The following is a 19,001-nucleotide window of genomic DNA, read 5'->3' as shown; positions in this document are numbered from 1 at the left end:
TTTATGAGCAACATCTGAGGATATGATTAAGAAAACAAAAGAACAACTGCAGTGAATGACTTAAACATTTTATATATGAAGAGTGGCTTGTGATGACGTTCGATTCCCTGGAATGTTTGACATTCCAGGGATTCAGATAAATTACCAAGAATTTAGGCTTAGGACAAACATGAAGCACTACATACATGTAAGAATAAAGCTTCATTATTCTTATTTATTGAAATGTTTTTTTCTTCTTCTCTTTCTTCTTTGCAAAACAGTTCAGACTCAATCCGATTTACTGGACGGCTCCTGGTAAAATAATTTTTTTTAAAGTCCTGCTACAAATTTCTTAATTGGATTTAGGTCAAGACTTTGACTGGGCCATTCCAACACATAATTTTGTCTAAGCCATTCCATATTAGCTATGGCTGTACCTTTAAGGGTGAATCTCTGTATCAGTTTCATGTCTTTTGCAGTCTCTAACAACGTTTCTGTTAGAATTTCCTTGCATTTAATTTCATACACTTTCCCATCACCTCTGAGCATCTTTCATGTTCCTGCTGAAGATAAGCACACCAGAGCACATTCCTCCATGTTTTGCCGTGTCTTCTATGCAGTTTGTGGTTTTCTGCAGAAAATTTCCATGCAAATTTAACAAATGTGGCGAGATCAAGATACGCCCAAGTCGACTTCAATTTACTAATGAGGTGACTTTTTATGGCTGTTTCTTGCATTGGTTTCTATTTCGGGGCATCAGAGTAATGAAGGCCAATAAACATTTAGATTTTTTTTTTTTTATTTGTGAAACATTATGACAACGGCAGAATTTTACTTTCATTGTACAATTATGTACCACTTTTTGCTGGTTTATAACACAATCTAAATAAAATATATTCAATTGTGACATAAGCTGAAAGAATACTTTTGCATGCAAGTGCCAATACTTTATTTCAGCCACAGATTAATGCCCTTCGTAGGGGTTTAGTTACAACTAAAACGACTAAAGGTGCCTCGAAGCAGCTGGTCAGAAAAGAACGTTGCCGAACAAAATTATGTAATCCTGTTATTGTGTGGATATGAGCTGCTGCCAGGACGGAATAATTTGAACCATTAATTTTAGCCAGCCAGGAAACGGATCCCAACTGAGATTGCTCACAAATGTGCCCCCGGGTCATGCAGTCGACTGAAACGGCAAACCTGAAGCGCTCACATCTTGACCACATACATTTTAACCAAAAAAGTATTTGAGTCCGTAAGCGGCGGAGCAGATGGCTCGAAGCCAGCTCAGTCATATGCACGTCTCACAGCAGAGGACAGCTGCTCGTAAGATAAGACGCATATAAACATGCTCCACTTCAAGCTGCACCCAAACACTCTCACTTGAGCCTGCATCCTTTTGCGACGCCCTTAATCCTAAGGGCACTACTCACATAACGTGAAGAAAAACAGGGGTTGACTGAGGGCATCGCACAAAGGTCCATGTCTGGGAGAATGTCATTAACAGTAAGCTTTGGAGACAAAAATCAGAAGGTTAGTGTGAATTCCCCTCCACCTTATGAAAAAGAAGAAGAAAAAAAAAGCCTTTTAAAAGTCAAACTTTATTTCTGTCCATATGTTGTAAAGTGTAGCACTGAGAGTTCTTCATGGACACGTGCTGCCTTTTTTTTTTTCTTCTTCTTTTTTCTTCTAAGGGGAAGTTCAGACGAGGACAGATGTGCAGAGCCTGACCTGTAATAAAGTGGGTGAGAGTCTCTGATTGAGATTTCAATTTTCTTTCTTTTTTTTCATGAATGAGAGCAGGAGACATCCTGTCTCCGCGGGGTACACACTGCTCATGTCGCGTGACTCATCTCGGATCCTGATAGGAGAAGAAAGCGCGCCGGACAAAAGAGCTGCCTCCCTTGCGAGGAGACTGCAAATTATTTGCCGTTGTTTCTTATGCAAATGACAAATTGGTGAAATTGTCAGACGGCTGAATGGAGCTGGATTAATGTTAATGCTTAAAGATTCAAGGAGATCACACAGACGATTTACTTAAGCATTCAGGACAATATGCGGTTAATGCAGAAAAAACACCTTCAAGCATGAAAGATTAAGTATCTGGATTACTGTATGTTTAATGCCGTGTGTATAATTTAAAATACCTCTTTGATCCTTAAACACACAGTTCCTGCGCTTTGAAGGGAACGTGATATATTCCACTGTGACATGGATGGCTTGAAGACAACAAAGGGAAATAAGAGTGAGCTGGGAAAACTGCAGGAAGCTCTCTGTCGTCACAAAGTCTGGGGTCAATGGAGGATCTGAGTCTGGGGAGCACAACGACTGGAGACCATTTTATTTTTTCTTTTATGGGATCTTTAAAAGATTGCAGGACAATTAGAATCTGGCAGATCTGGCAGCTGTGTCATCCCGACCGGCTTTATGTGTACTCTGGTGTGTGTGTGTGTGTGTGCGTGCGTGTGTGTGGAGTGCATTCTTCACAGCGGGATGTGATTGAAGGCACAGCGGTGCAGAGCAACCTCTCTGTCTGGTTCCAGGGCTGCTGGGTGTTCCTCATTGTGACAGAAGCTCATAAAACATGAAGTATTCACAAAAGGCTAGGCTTCCCTGTGATCACTTGGCCACAAATGACTTTCTGAATTTAACTGCTGTGGCACAATCTGCTTGTGCAAAGCACTGAAGACAAGCAAGAGGTCGTTCTACGCATTTTAAAAAGTCAGGCAATTCTGCAGCCGGTTGTTGCAACCATCTGGGCAGCAGCGTCCTTGGCTCGCTAATCATCTAACTGAGCCTTTTTTTCCCCCACATCGCACTCGTTACGCTGGAGGTGGAGTGAAAAGGGCGACGTCGTTTTAAATCCCACTCATCCTCACTGTCGATCGAGAAGGACGGGGAATAAAAAGGAGGCTGGTTCTTTGGCTGCTGGAGTGGGTGTTCTCAAAGCAAACGTGATCCCGTTTGCAGCGAGAGGGTTCGTGACTCACAGGCATCGACACTTGTCTGGCTTCCAACGGAGATCGCTCCTCCTTATCCCACCCTCTCAGCCAAACAGGTCCCATGAGTCATGAACACCACCACGATATGCCTTAAATATTTTAAAAATGCCTGTGTATCAAAATGACCGGTTAGATTTAGGTATTAGTTTTGTGCTCTAAAATATAATCAGAGTTCTGAGTTTAAAAAAAAGGTTCTAATTTCACTTTATCATTCACTTAATGAAACTCAGATTATACCAGTGTTGTAACAATAGAAACATTTTCTGGTATGATGACTTTTAACTCAGGATTTCAACAGACTTTTGTTCAGAGTTCAGCAGATACCGTTAGGAAACACCTTAAACTATCGCCTTAATCCCGACCGGTTTACATTACTTACAACAGCAAATGAAATGACGCTCACAGGGCTTTCGATGTATAGAAATCAAACAAACATCCCAATTTCATGCATTAAATAAAAGTCAAAGGTTTTGAAGCAAAAATGGAGGTGAGCAAATGTGAAGCTGATTTTTAATATTTTAAATTTAGGTAGGAGTTAGTTGACCATCAATACTCCTAGTGTGTTAAACATACTTGGATCATTTTCACAACTATTATAAAGGATCATTAAATAAATTTTGCTGTAACGTTTTTGGAATCAGAGTTCTTTTAACATGACAAGTCGGATTTGGTCTTGGCCTTTCTTGGGCTAGCTTTTAGCTTTTCTCTCAGACCGATATACAAAATAAAGACACTAAGACGTTCAATGCAGGTATGGTGAGGTGAATGCAAACAAAATAAAGCTAAGCCAAATTTGTTCCAAGCATTTCTGCTTCATCATCTTAAACAGAGGAGAAATGTACAGACCACAATGGATGAAAGTGAACAAGGAATAATAGTTGAGACTACTTTTCATTGTTCTATAAAATCTGATAATACATCAGGGAATAACTTCAAAACCAACTTAACCATGTTTCTGTTTCAACTGGGAAATCCTGCTGAATTTCCAGCAGCTAAGTATATGCAAGATATCCAACTTGGATTTAAAAGTTTAGGTTGGTGAGACACCAACCAGCTTTCCCACCTTGCTGTTATTACTTTTAATTTGAAAGAGGGCCTGGGTTTGAATCCTGGTCCCTCTGCATGGAGGCTGTATCTTCCTGTGTGTGTGTGTGCGTGTGTGTGTGTGTGTGTGTGGGTTCTCTCTGGGTACTCTGGCTTAGACCCACAGCCCAGAAATATAACTCTTAGGTTAACTAAATCGCCCTTAGGAAGCGCATGGTTGCTTGCGGTGTGCAACTTTGTGCTGCCCTGGTAATGGATTGGCGACATGTCTAGTTGGGTTTAAAAAGCTATTCACTTATGTATTTACGTTTTTTTTTTTTTTTTTTTTTTTTTTTACACCATGAGAACAAATTTCTAAGATGTGGGGAAAAGATTTGCTCAGTCCATTATATCCTCCCGCCGCAGCTGCTTCCTGAAACCGCCGGCTTTTCATAGCCATGTCCCCTCAACTTACCGACATGCTTCGAGCCATGCATCATCATCATCAACATCATCATCATCATCATCATCATCCAGATGATCATGACGCCGAAATGCCTGTGCAGCGTGTAGTGACCAGAGGCCAGCCCCGGCTTGACTCTTCGCCCAGCTGCTGAAATGGAAACCGATCCGCGTGTCCACGTGTTTGTGTCATTTCCATGCAATTTGCATATGTAAACTGGCCTCGCCTATTGCTCCGCGGCTGCACCGAATGGACGAGGCGATTCGTCGGCAGGGGCCAGGCGCAGCGGCGAATGGGAGAGCCGCAGCGCGCCGGTCCCGCCCTCTCAGACACGTTGCTTCGGGAGAAGCAACACGGGGTTGATCACTGGCTGTGGCTGCTGCCTCACCACTCACACGCCGCACACGTCCCTCACATCAGCTGCTCCTCTCTGCCGGACGCTCCTGCCGGATTCACAGCTTGAACAAAGGAGGAGAGGGGAAAACGACCGGCCGCCGCATCCCGGGAAGGTAGGTAGACCTCCACGTCTCACGCCTCGCTGGTCAGATTATTTCCTTATGAGCCGGCGAAAACGCTCCTGTTACTTGTTTTCAAAAAAAAAAGAAAAAGAAAAAAAAAATCGTCTGGAGGAATTTAACAGATATAATCACAAGAAATAAAGATCTACCTATTCGAGCTGAAAGTGGATTTTTGTTAATAGATTGATCAGTATTGCTAATGCTCTTTTCTGATTGATCCTTTATGTAATCTAACAGGGTGCTGCCAAATTTACTATGACCGATGAGGAAGTCTATTGTGTCTCCTGATCTGATAGGCGGACAGCCCTGATCATTGACTTCATCTGATTTTTCTCCCCTTATGGCCAATGTTTTACCTCCTCTCGGAAATATTCTTACATAATGCGACTGTATGTCGGTAACCGATGAGCACCGTCTGTATACATGTAGGGGTCCTATACCTGCCCAGGTGTGCATCACAATGGCCGTCTGGTATTTCACAACTTTGACAAATTATACATTCTATCGTTTCTTAATCAAAATAAAAGAATTGCAGGCCTGGGTTGTGTTGAAGTGTTTTCAAAGGCCCAAGGTTAATCGATATGTGTTAAAAGCCTGGCATGTTGTTTCATTACATAAAATCAAGTCTGTTGTTTAACAAGTCCAGCTTGATGCTAGTTTTTTTGTTTTTTTTTTGTTTTTTTTTTAGATGTATCAAATGCTCAAGTCATTTGTTTTATGAAAGTAAAGTGTAATTGCCTGATGAGACTTCATATCACATAAAGTATGGGATCTCTTAGTCAGCCCATGTTATAAAACAGAAGATTTTTATAGTGGATTCTATAAAGATTAGATAAAAAGATTCATACTAATCTGCTTGAACTGCCTTATGGGTTATTATATGTCACTTGCTTGCTATTATAATTTTATAACCACAGTCTGGTTTCTGTGATCTTTGATGCTCCTATTTCAATCTGTGGAACAGATGCAAGCAGCATTTTCTGTTTTTTTTTTGTTTTGTTTTTTTTAGGCCTGTGTCGGGTTGTGTGAATGAGTGAACCCCCTCTGCTGCTGCACCCTCGCTCTTTGACTGTAAGACCAGAATCCTAAAACAAAGAAAGAGTGAGCCATTGCTCCTTCTAACCCTCAAATTTCACAGGAAACCCGAGACATGCCAGGCGTTAACAATCCCACCACTAAAGATAACCCTGTGCTGTTCTCACTTCCTTTTATCGCCAAGGAAACGCACTGAAGCCCCTGCGAGCAATTAGGCGTCCGCGAGAAGCGTTTTGGTTTTTTTTTTTTTTTTCTTGTCCATGAGACATCCTTCAATAGCGAACCGGCAGAGAGCTGATGTTTTACAACGTCGTTTATTACCTCTTCGAGACGTCAACGCTCCAGTCCCGGCCCTGGTCCCCTTTCTGAAGGAAGTCCATGGATGAATGTAGCAACTGTTGGGGGGGGGGGGGCAGAATCAGATTTTACACAATATCGTAGAACTATGATGATAATTACACAAAAAAGTTGTAATGTTATGCAATCAATCTTATTTAAAGGAAATTAAAAGCCAGCAGTATATTTTTTAATTTTAGTTTAGTAAAAATGAATGCTTATTGCTCTGAATGTTGTACCTTTATGCTGCTTGCCTCTGTCTAGAGAAACACAGGTACAACATGCTAATATTAGCAGGTTATTAGTTGGGCTGTCTGTCTTGTAACCAGCCTGCAGTCTGCTGCTTTACAAACTGCCAACTTTTTTAAAACAGCTTTATCTCTGTTAGACAGATTGAGGGATGCTTCTTCATTTTTAACACAATGACCTTATGCGTTTTTGAGACCTGAAGTATTACCAAACAGAGAGTGGGAAAAGTGTTAGCCTTTGTAGCCTGTTTTCAGCTAGCTGGGTGGAAATGCGGGTGAATAACTTGATTATCTATGCAGCAGATCAGTCTCACTTTCTCAGGGAGTGCATTAAAAAAAAGATGTTCAGCCGTAGGAACAATTTGACAAAACTGGTACCCGGCCCATGACTAATCTGTGCACAGCCTGGCATGTGTGAAAACTTCCTTTGTCAAGGTTTACGGTGACAAGAGTTTGGACACGTGTAGATCTGAGGCCTGCAGGGAGGTTTTCGTGTTTGGTGGTGCTCGGTCTGTGTTTACTAGCTCAGGTGTTGCATCTGCAAAACAAACAGGTCATTGTGGTCTCACTGCCACCGTCTGCTCTGGCGCCGCTTTGTCCTTACTCATGTCTACTCACTTGGAGATGCTGTGTTTTCGGCAGACCGTTTATTACTGTTATTATTCCACCAAATCCTCGGTGCTCAGACAAGGACGCCCCTGTGGTTATTTTGACTCCAGCCTTGATTTGTTGATATTTTGGTCATGTGTCTCATCTCCACCCATGGCTGTCCTTAACGTGTTTGCTTTCCCTCGCGAATCCCTGTCTCACCCCAGGTCAGTGATGGTCAGTGCTGGTTAGAGCCTGCAGCTGAGGATGTCTGCTACAGATTCGGACAACTCCATCGACTGGCTGGCCAGCGACACCGAAGAAAATGAGAGCGAGCAAGAGCCGGACTGCACCGCCAGGCGCAGCCAGAGAGAGGCCCCCCTGTCTGAGAGCAGCAGCGAGCCGAGCGAGGAGGACAACTGGTGCGAGGTCTCTGGTAGCAGGGGATCGCCCGGCGGCACTGCGAGATCGGACAGAGACTCCGGCAATGGACTGTGCAAATCGCAGCGCGGGGAAAAGGCGAACGGCAAGAACTCTCAACCGGTGAAAAGACCTCACAGCTCCACGGGAGAGCAGTGCAAGGAGCGGCAGCTAATATCCAACGCATTGGAGAAAGATCAAGTTTTTATCAACAAGGTGAGCACCTCTGTGACTGTTGTGTTTTGTTTCTCACTGGAGGTGGTTGACGGCGCCAACAAAACTAGGACATGCCCTATCACCCAGATCCACCCCCACACCAACAACCCCCCCCCCCCCCCCCCCCCCCGCCCCCCACTGCTGCTTTTACTGACATTTCCAGTAAGGCTGTCCCTCCTCTGTAACTGCTTACGGAGTGTTTGGTGTTTTGGTCGAGTGAGTTATTTGACTTGTGCTACTCGATATGTATTTCAGATGTTTTAGCTCATGTTTAATCACCTGACTGTAAATCAATCTGTTATCATTCGCAGTGCATGGAGCTACAATGCTACATCCATCCGCTGTCATCAATCTTGAATGGCCTTCGTTCAGGGAGATACAAAGAAAGTAAGTCAGCCTGCCTGCGCAGTTTGTCCTCAACCAGTTTGCGTAATTAACTTGAATAAGATGACCGCTGATGTTGCAGCTAGAGATGCACCAATGAGGCTTTTCCTGGTTTAAGCTGACTATGACAGGCCAGTTATTCTTGTTGTTTTATTCTGAGAACTGTGACACATGAAAGAGAAAAAATTTAGACATTTTTGAATACAGTAAAACGAGGCAATTATTAGTGACTTGAAAGTGTCACTATGGGGATGCATCAATGAGGATAAAAACTTATTGATGCATATATATATATATATATATATATATATATATATATATATATATATATATAAATATATTACTTTTTTATGCTCTTCCATTCTTCTATAATGGAAAAAAAGTGATTTTTCAGTATTTGACCTACCAATCACCAATCAGTGCTGATGAAGGTAAAACCGGCCACGTGGTTGATACATCTATAATTGCAGCATTCCACATCTCACAAACTCGCGTTTTCTCTGGTCTCAGCAGTAAATTGAAGCAGGGCTCTGTCAACATTTCTCCCAGCAAAAACAATGGAGGGAGCAGACAACACGCAGACCTTTGTGGAAAAAACGTGTCCCTGAGATTTGAGAGTGTGATGTCTGAAACATGTTGTTGGACTATCCAATAGCCACAAATATTCACGAACCCATCTCCGTGTGTTACGTAACAAAGATCATTTCGGGTGAAGGCTTGCTTAGCGACTCCGCCATTTCAACAGATAAAGAAAGCACTCAGTGATATTATTTAGCCTACCAACGGTAAGAAACTTTCTACGCTTCTTTGCGAACTTGGCAGAAGTGAGTGGGAACATACTGTACCATAGCTTTACCAGAGAAGCAGCTGCTGTTTGTGTTTTGGTCAGAGCAGCATTACATGTGCTTTACTGCAGATAATGGCCGTGTCCAGACAAGCTTAGATTTTGGGATCTTGGTCAGACCCGAACCTTATGTGACCCAGTGCTTGCTGCTCACAGAAGCAGGGGAGGCTGTTCCCTTGTACAAACATTTCACAGAGCCCATCTGCTGCACAGACTCGGGGCCTGCTGTTGACGTGCTTCACGCTGCAGCTTTTCTTTCTTTTCCAGGGCTCAGCAGTTTCCAGGAGAGTGTGGCTATGGACAGGATTCAAAGGATCATGGGTGTTCTGCAGAACCCCTTCATGGGGTGAGTTTGACCTACATACCTCGATGTTTGTTTCCCCCGAAAAGTTGCATAAAGTGCCTTGAAAAGCCTCTTGACTGCTTCAGATTTTGTCGCATTACAACCACAAACTTCAGCGTATTTTGATTTTGTGTTCGAGATCAACACAACAGAACACTTAGTTGTGAAGTAGAAGAAAAATGGTAGCAACCCCCGAAACCACCTGATGGTATTCAACCTCCTTTACTCTGATACCCGTCATTATAAACGATAAATCTTTTGCTTAAAGTAACCACCCGCCCCAGAGATCTACAGCTTAGTTGGCATGTGGTGTTGGATAGTATTAGTTGTACAATCCACAAATCTGGCCTTGACGGGAGAGTGGCAAGGTTAGCCGTTTTTAAAAGAAAGGCTAGCTGTTCTTTTAAAAATGTCTAAAGGAATGGCTTGTTTAATCTTTGCCACTAGCCTCTCCTCAGATGAGATCAAAGACTCAGTGTCTAGTGTTAAATTTGCGCCGCATAACACCCTGAACACACCGTCCCTACATTAAAACGTGCCGTGGAAATGTGGCTATTATCAGCTGGGGGCTGAAAAGCTGGTCAGAGATGATGGGAAGATGGATGGAGCTAAATACAATGAAAATCTGGATGAAAACCTTTTGGAAACTTTCAAAGACTTAAGACTTGGGCAGAGATTTCCCTTACAGCAGGACAGCAACCCTAAACATACAGCCAGAGCTACGATGGATTGTTTTCCAATCGCCCAGTCAAATTCAGATTCTGAATTCAAAGTTGCTTTTTACAGAAGCTAACCAACCAAACCAACTGAAATTGAGCTGCAGTATTTTGTGGAAAAGGAATTTGTAAACTTTTCTCTTTCTAGACATTCAGAGCGGTTAGAGACGGAGCCCAAATGATTTGCCACTGGAAATACTCTGTAAAAGATTTAAAAATAAATAAATAAACAAACCCGTAACTCTTGCACCCCTTTACAACAAAGTTTTACTTTGTTTATCTAATCAAATAAAACCCTAATGTAACACGAGGGAGTTTGTTGCTTTCTGCATGTCGTAATTTAAAAAGCTCCTGGCTGTACGAATACTTTTACAGAGCACTGTATGTACCCTCCAGCATTTTATCCTTTTTATTATTATTTTTGAACACGCTGCAGCCTGGAAACCTGCACTGCCTAAATGTGTTTTTCCGCTGTAGCTTAAATCTGGTCGGGGATCTGAAGTGAAGCACATCCGGCTGCACGGAAATACTGTTTGCTTTCTAAGTGGTCTCCATTATGTCTGTGACACATGGCTCACAGCAGGTCGCTGCTACCCCCACACGCATTCGGGATAAATTTACTGCAGAGATGGCTGAGTCGCTCTTTAGCCGGCCGTCTCGTTAAAAATGTATCATGCTCCTCGGTGGGAGAGGGACGCTTGTGTCTGCTTGATTAGCTCTCCACCGACCATACAGTGTAATGGAGTATGATATTACTCCCATCTCCTCTGTAGAAAGGAGAAAGTGTGAGTCCTTGTAATATGATCATCTTTCATCTAATGAAGCTGAAGCTTTGTTGAAATATGTCGGTAAAAATAAACATACAATTGTTTGTTTTATTAGGGCTCTCGGTTTTAAAAGCGACCTATTTTTTTCCGGGAGTTCGCTGAAAACAAAAGCGGATTAATAATAAATGCACCCGTGATATTTAAGCACGGTTTCTATTGGGCGTATCAAGGTATGCTGCTGAGTCTGGCACAGACTAATCGAAGAGACCTTCCAGCAGCTGCTGCCTTCATATTTGAGACAAAGAGTGGGTGTGGCCGCCTGCCGCAGACAGCCTGGAAGGTGGGCTTAGCCCCTCCCACTTTCCTTCAGTTTGTCCGCCCCTGCTTTCTGCTCTGTGCTACCAGCTGGCGGCCCCTCCAGCTCCACAAAAGCAGATAGGATCAAAGTGACTTTTTTTTTTTTTTTTTTTTTAGCTAGCGGATAATCTTCCACATGAATTTTACATGTTTCGAAAATGAATATAACAAGAAGGTCCCGATCGTGTGACGGCGGTTAATCCCCTGCCCACCATCTGGTTTTGTCAGGACTCTTCTGAGCGCGCTCCCCTCCTTCCTCCTCCCACGACATCATCTAGTTTATTTCCACAATGACGCTGTTGGACACCGTTGTGGCTTTGGTGTTTATATTTAGACACAAGCAGAGCTATTACACGTCAAGCCACGTGTGAGCTCTAAACATGTGAGAAATGTACTCAAGACTGTTCCTCCACACACACTCGCACACACACACACACGCACATGCACACATGCCTGCTCTTCAAGGCTGCATATTTCCTAGGTACGTCTGATCGGGGAGATAACAGTTCTCCGAAGCAGTTGGCGAGACTGTTTGTAGATTCATGCACAATAGCAAAAGTAAACATTGTGTTTCTTCCTCTGTTTTCTCTCCTCCACCTCTGCTTCCGTTCCCTTCCTCTTCTCCCCCAGAGAGAAATATGTTGATATCATTCTGAAAATGGAGGCAATGCTGAAGAGCTGGTTCCCTCATGTGAAACTCCAAGAACAACTCGCCGCCACACAGACAGAGGGACTTGTGCCCAGTAAAAGACTTAAGGTAAAGGTTTAAAAAAAAAAAAAAGAAAAAGCAACCCTGTTGTGTAAGAGCTCATCAAGACGACACGAGCCTCTGCCAAGAGTGACAGCGTTGAGACGGGGGAGACAAAAATACCCATTGTTATTTAATCACAGCTCTGTGACAAGAAAAGAAGGATTTAAAGCTTTTTTTTATTTTTTTTTATTGAATCTCAGGTTCGCTTAGAACAATGACACAAGAGCAAAGATAAAACCGGAGGAGTGTCCCTCTCTGACTTAGAAAGGTCTGAATATACCTGGAAGAATCCTTTGCATTTAACTGGTGTGTATTTATCCCTGACGTTAATCTAATCCTCCCCCAAAAAAACAAAAACGGAGGTATCGTGTTGCAGGTTTTTCTTGTCATTGTAAAGGTGAAATGTTATTGCAAGTTCACCTCACGAGCTGTCAGCGTTGTTGTTTCAGTGACTACATTGAAAAAAGAAGAAAATAATCTGCTCTGTAAAAGACTTTGAGACTAGAGCAGAGATTCACCTTCCAGCAAACATACAGTTCAGTCACAATAATGCAGTACTGATCTGGTGCATGTGGATCCTCATCTCAGCGCTGCCTTGCTCACTTCTGGTTTGAACCTTAAAGCATGTGGTTCAAACCTGTCCTGTCTTTTGTTTTTCGTTTTCATCAGGCAATAAATTTAGATTTTAAACTGCTAATCCTCCCTTCAAAAGAAAAACCATGGAGCATGTAATTAATGATGTTGAAAGTTGGGCGACTCATTTCTAAATGGGCGACTTTTGAAAATTACACAATAATAGGTAATGACCTGTTTACAAGGTCAAAGTAGCACAAGACACGGAAGTTTATATATAGTCATGTTGCAAAATGTCCTGCATTAATTTAAGTCTACTGTCATTTATCCCCACAGGCTGGCCGAGAGCGTATTATTACCAAAAAGCCCCAGTGATAAATGCGTTAGCCCCTTTTCCTGATCATTCCTTCCCTAAAGGTGTTGCTATTAATAGCAAGCCGTCCCACAAATGATAAGTCTGAACAAGACTGTAATCATCCGATCATCTTTTATCTTCTAGTTATCCATAATTTACATGTTTCCAACAGGAGACCAATTAGAGTTATTTTTGCTTTGATCTCGGATTGTATTGTATCCTATTTCATAAGAGCTAACTGGCCTAAACAGGATTCAAACCCACAGTCAGTGGAAATGTTGTGTAATAGAAAACCCTCAGAAAGTAACACACAGCTAAACTGGATTACACATGAGATTTGAGAACGCTATGTTTATCTATCTCCATAATTCCTTGAAATACTTACCTACCTAGAAAAATAAACTCACACGTTGTTTTTCGGGACATAGATACGAAATACTGCATTTTGCTGCTTGAACTTTCAAATGTTAAGAAAGAAACATCCCCCTGTCATATTTCGCTTTAATTTTTAAAGATGCGCTCTGAAAACCATTCATTCCCCAGCAAGCTAATTTTTCCCATGTGTGGGCAAAGCTCTCTTTTACAGCAACGTATAATTACCGACCGCCGCGTCTCACATGCAGTTTCTGAGTGTCATCCGCAGAAACAGACAAAACCTTCCCTGTGCTACCTGTTTGCAAAAAAAAACAAAACAAAAAAAAAAAACTTAAATCTCTTTCTCAGTAGCTGTGTTGGCTCACGTCTGTTGTCGGGCAGAGTATTAGACTCACCTGAGCCAAGATGTCAACCGCCAATACCAACTAACTTGTAGCAAACAAGTTTCTTGAGGAGTCGTGTCAGTTGATTTGTGTTTCCAGTTCGACCTCCTGCCAGATTTACTGGCACAGCTGGTAAAGCCATGCAATAACTCTTAAATAATAGGGTATTCACTGCAACGACATGATTTCATACATAGTCTGAAAAATGCAGCCTATTAAAATTAATACATTCATTTGGAAGAAATATATATGTATTTCATCCCATGTTGATGCAACAATTATTGTCAATCCTTCCAATTCCTAAAAAAAAAATTACACAAAGTGCACATCAAAAAAACCAAACATTTAATCAAAGTTGATCAAAGAGTTATTAATCCACGACTCTCTTTTTTTCTTTTGCTAGGATGCAAAAAATTAGGGGACAGATTTCCTTCAGCTGTACTGCAAAATGGATAATAGAAGATAACTATTATTTCAAAAAGGAAAACGCATGCCAGTCTTAATAAGTCATGCCTTATTTTATCCATCTGTACAGTTGCAGCAATAATTAAAGTTTATTTGAAAAATTACCTCTTATAGGAGTTTTTACACATCTCGCATTTAGAGGACTAAAGTAGCAATTTGTAGAACAACTTTACTTACAATGTTAATCTTTTTTTTTTTAAGGTAAGCAAACAAAATGATAATACAAACCATTAAGACATTTGTATTTGTTTGAATGGTTTCTTTGAATGTCGTTGAAGAACTGAAGGTCTCCATGTTCCCTTACAGTTATCTCCAATGACGACGTCTGCAGCTGGGGGCTCCGTCTTTCGCAGCGATCCTCCAACCGGCACCAAAGCTCTAAGGGTCACGGACCTGACTCCGCCCGAGGCCTACTCCGCCAACAACCTGAAGTGGCTCCACACGTCGCCTATCTGCTCCCCCACAGCCGAGGAGGCCCAGGCTGGTCCCAGGCACCCGCTGTTGCCCAGAGACAAAGACCTTACGCAAGACAGTGCTGTTTCCTCCAGCACAGACGGCCACGCTAAGACAGACTCTTTGCCCCGAGGCCCGCCGCCAGGCAAAATCAACGCGCCTTGCCTGGAACGGCTCCTTAAATCCACAGACAGCATCATCACACGCAAGGAGACTGGGGGTTTGATGGGCAGCAGCTGGTCCTAGTCCAAACACAAGGGGGGCTGGGGCGTCCGGCGGCAACGTGGCGTTCGACCCAGCCTCGCCTTGCCCCCATCCTGCTCAGAGCCAGTCAGCCAGCTTCGCTCATTCCAGCCTTCAAGATTGCGTTCAAAACAACAAACAAAAAAAAGGGACATCGCAGATTCCTCTTCAGCACGGAGCGGGTGTCGACGAACACGCTGCTGTCTCTGACACGACGAGCGTCCGCCATTTTCTGTTGACTTATCCTCGTTTCTCTAGTTTGCATTCTCGAGTTGCGTGTGTGTGTGCGCGCGTGTGGGTGTGCGTGCGTGTGTATGTGTGTGTGTGTGTGTGTGTGTGAGCGTCCAAAGGCTAGTCGACACGTGCGCTGATAACCGAAGCAAGTATTGTCAGAACTGGAGTCTTCCCGCCGGCTCCCGGGTTCAGTGATACAGGTTTACACCAATCTGCTGTTTTGCTTGGAAGGGAAGATACGTTTTAGCTGGTAGGAAGGATTTTCACATATTCATACGTGGTCTACATATTGTGCTGAAAATGTGGCTGAAATGTGATGGTAGAGACCCCTCTTAGCCCCCCCCCACACCCACTGTCCGCCCCGCCTCCCAGTGACTCCACTCTTAGGTTTATTGATGTGACTGTTACTCATTTCTACTCTTCATCGATAAATCCTTTTTGGTACAACTGTTCTACCTCATCGAGCACCACGTCACGGCTAGTGAGTTGGGATGTGACCACTTTGCTCAGAGTCTGGACCCCCTGATCAGATCTGCGGTGAGCCAAACGGCCTCCGACGGCGAGGCCGTGCAGTACAAACAGAGGATGCTCTCTCTCTCTCTCTCTCTCTCTCTCTCCCTCTCTCTCTCTCTCTCTCTCTCTCTTGTTCTCTCTCTCCCTGTGGCCTGACTGGTGCCATTGTAAAGAATGTCAACTGTAGAGTTGTTTTTTCTGAGTCTCCCAGAAGAAGGCAAACAGTGCCTGCAAAGTCAAGCTGTGCCTGTGAGCTGGTCTGATTGAAAAAGGAAAAGAATAGAGAAGCGTTTATATTACCTGCACCTCTGTGGGATGTATGGAATCAGGAATTGTCACTCTCCTGCCATTTTCCTGTACGAGTAAATTATTGCCAACTACTAGCTGTGGTGGAGTAGAACAACTATCATTTTGTGTTGCCACAGAACTAGACGGTGTGTTAGACCACCTGAGAGGGACAAGGGACGTGTCTGTGTAAATCTTACTGCGAAGGTTGTCGATTTACCCTGAAAAGTGGCCTTTATAGTGTGAAATTTTATACTTTCTAAATAAATGTGGTTATATTTGTTTGATGCAAACTGCTTGAGATTAATTATACATATACATATTTTTTTCCCCTGTGAATACATTGTTGGATTTTTACTGTTTGATTTAATTGAAGAAGCTTTACGGTTTTTGCCAGTCTACAAGTTTTCACTTTTTTTATTTTTATTTTTTCTTGTTCAGTTGCCCTTAAATACTCGTCTCAAATTTTAAAACAAAAACAAAGCCTCCTGCTTTGGCCTAAATTATCCTAATTCTACTTACTGAGCTCCGGGCCATATGGATTGACCCAGTGGGTTGGTTTAACACAACAGCGTTGAGTTGTGGGTTTCATCCACCTGAAACTGGTTTTAATGTGAATAATCTTTTAACAGTGAAGATACCAAAGAGGGGGTTGGAAAACATAACTAATTATGGATTGCTAAACAACTAATTAAAAAAAAAAAAACAGTTTCACTGAAATTCTGCAAGAAAAGATGGACAACATGATATCTGACAATAACACCTTTACTGAGAAAGAAAGAAACTCGGATAACAAAATCAAATGCTGAGTGTTTAACATCATGTGGAATATTACTAATCTTATATTGACTTTACAAAAACATAAGTTGCTCAAAGTGAGAAAGTCTAATATAGCTAGTAGCACATTGCTTAGCAGGTAAATGACTTATTTACATTCGAGTTGATGAGAACAACATTATACCTAAGGGTCAGAGCATCCTAACTGCAAGTTGAGTTGTCTAATTGATGTGATATCTACCCACTTTTAGCAATACATGTAAGTAATAATGCATTTCTCCGATTCTATTTGATAAAACACAGACGGAACAGGTTTATAAGTATGTCTTTTATGCTTGGACGGGAGCAATATCATAGAAAGTTATTTCATGTTTTAAAGTACAGGAGCCACTACTAAACTATAATAATAAACCATATGCTATTTAATTATTTTTAATTACATTTGGCCATGGAAAAGAAGTATGGCCTTTTAAACCTCTTTCAGATATTTTATTCCTTTGAGAAAACTCTACTTACATCTTAATGATGTAAATGTGGATCTTTTTTTTTTAATTCAATCAGATAAAATCAAGGTTTAGCACACAGCCATCAGACATCACCTGATTAGAAAATAAACTGGTGTGTAATTTAATATCAGTATATAATAGATAATAAATACAACTGCTAATGGAGAACAGAAGTGACCACCCAGTGTGACGAAGACCAAGGACACCTGCAGATATGTCTGGGCTAACGCTGTGGAGAAGTTTAAAGCAGTTTGTATCATGAGAATGTGAAAAGGTTACGGCATATAAATGCTTTTGCAAGGCTCTGTATGTTATACAAGCACACATTTTCATATAAAACAGCATCCAGTTCACTGATTATAACAATATCTGAAGGAAGGAGTGGTGTGTGTGTGACTGCACCTGACTGTAAAGACAGGAAAACTAAATATTGTCAATGATCATTACAAAGACGAAAAAAGTAACAAATAGCAGTGATTGTAAATCTGAATAACATTTCCAATCTCTTGAAAAACGGATAGAAATTCAGCTGAGCCCTCCAACCTTGGGACTTTGTGCTACATCTGCTTTTTCTCACCCCAGCTCAATCGCATAAAAACATGATGTTTTTACAAAGTTATCAAAGCAGATTATAATTTTTTTTTTAAAAGTACGGCACTCATATATCCCTTTGAGCTCCGCATAGTCACGTGTCACTTTTTCTAGCCTGAAAGGGGGTGATTGGATTGATTAACCACCCTGCATTGTTTTCAGCGACTCTGTCCCAGATCCCATCAACCAGGGCAAGGCTAATGGTCCGGGCTCACGTGCATAGATGACCTGATAGTGTCCATGGCCAACCACAACGGGCAAGGACTGTCCGGAAAAACTGAAGTTTTTTATTAATGACCAGAGGCGCTGCATCAACAGAAAGGGCACCTTTCTAATTGCGCAGCAAAAAAAGGGGGGATGCCAACAGACATCTTGTGATGCCCTCCAGAAATAAAACATTAGAAATATGAAGGGACACAGCTTTAGATGTTACACAAAATGTATACATTTTTATCTTCTTGTGTATACTGCAAAGTGTATACAGGAAGGTTTTTTTAAATTTTCATACAATAACAACCACAAACTTCCATAACCGAAAGATACTTGTATTATTCTGTCCTACTGTTGGCTTTTTGAAATTTGAAAGACAAAATCAGCTATAAAAACCCAAGTCATCGTTACTTTGCTCCTCAGTTTTTTTCCACGAGTGTTCAACAGCACAACAGCAGATTTTAATATGCAATATTCTCAACCAGGATGAGAAATTGTATTGCTTTCCATTTTAAAGCTGCAGCATGTTTTTTTTTTCCCTTTAGAAAACCAATTGATGTCTGAGTTTCTTTTGTCCAGGCCACATTTTACGGGCAGAACTACAAAGACTGATCATTACCAGAGCAGCGCAAATAAGAGCCTTTTGTTAAAAACGTTCAAAAGGAGAGTGGGAGAGGGTGGGGGGGGTATGAGGACTGGTTCAAGGTTCCAGGTGCAAAAGGGTAGATGGAATATTAAATAGGGCCTCATTCACTCAAGCTGCTTTTTGCTAATTGGCCTTCACTTTGAGAGTAAAATGGGAACGGCATTAGCTTGAATTACAGCCAGCATGATGGTGCCTCGCTATGCTACAGTTATTTAAGGCACTGCATCGCAGAAACATGCAGACACTGTTATGTGCGAGTTCGCTCTCCTACACAAACCCAATAATATAACTAATGGAGAGGTCTGTTGTGCAGCTTTTGTCCTATACAATAGATCCTATTTTTGGAAATAATTGCACCACTTTGTGCTGTTCACTTTTAAAAAGTTGCCGGTAAAGTGCAGG

The 19,001-nt window shown here is 42.0% G+C and overlaps 1 protein-coding gene across 1 annotated transcript; it reads left to right on the top strand.

Moving 5' to 3' along the window:
* The first annotated feature begins 4,481 nt into the window (after positions 1 to 4,481).
* On the top strand, positions 4,482 to 16,162 carry ciartb (circadian associated repressor of transcription b). Its single transcript, XM_081608216.1, has 6 exons — positions 4,482 to 4,976; positions 7,420 to 7,828; positions 8,140 to 8,215; positions 9,324 to 9,402; positions 11,870 to 11,996; positions 14,448 to 16,162. Exons 2-6 carry the CDS (start codon positions 7,460 to 7,462, stop codon positions 14,838 to 14,840), a joined length of 1,044 nt encoding a protein of 347 aa, XP_081464342.1. The 5' UTR covers positions 4,482 to 4,976; positions 7,420 to 7,459; the 3' UTR covers positions 14,841 to 16,162.
* The last annotated feature ends 2,839 nt before the right edge of the window (positions 16,163 to 19,001 follow it).

Source organism: Poecilia reticulata, chromosome 6 (assembly GCF_904066995.2).
Source record: "Poecilia reticulata chromosome 6, P_reticulata-male-v2, whole genome shotgun sequence".
In the NCBI taxonomy this organism is placed as follows: Eukaryota; Metazoa; Chordata; class Actinopteri; order Cyprinodontiformes; family Poeciliidae; genus Poecilia; species Poecilia reticulata.
Note: the sequence above shows the minus strand (reverse complement) of the source record. Positions and strands in the feature narration are given on the sequence as shown.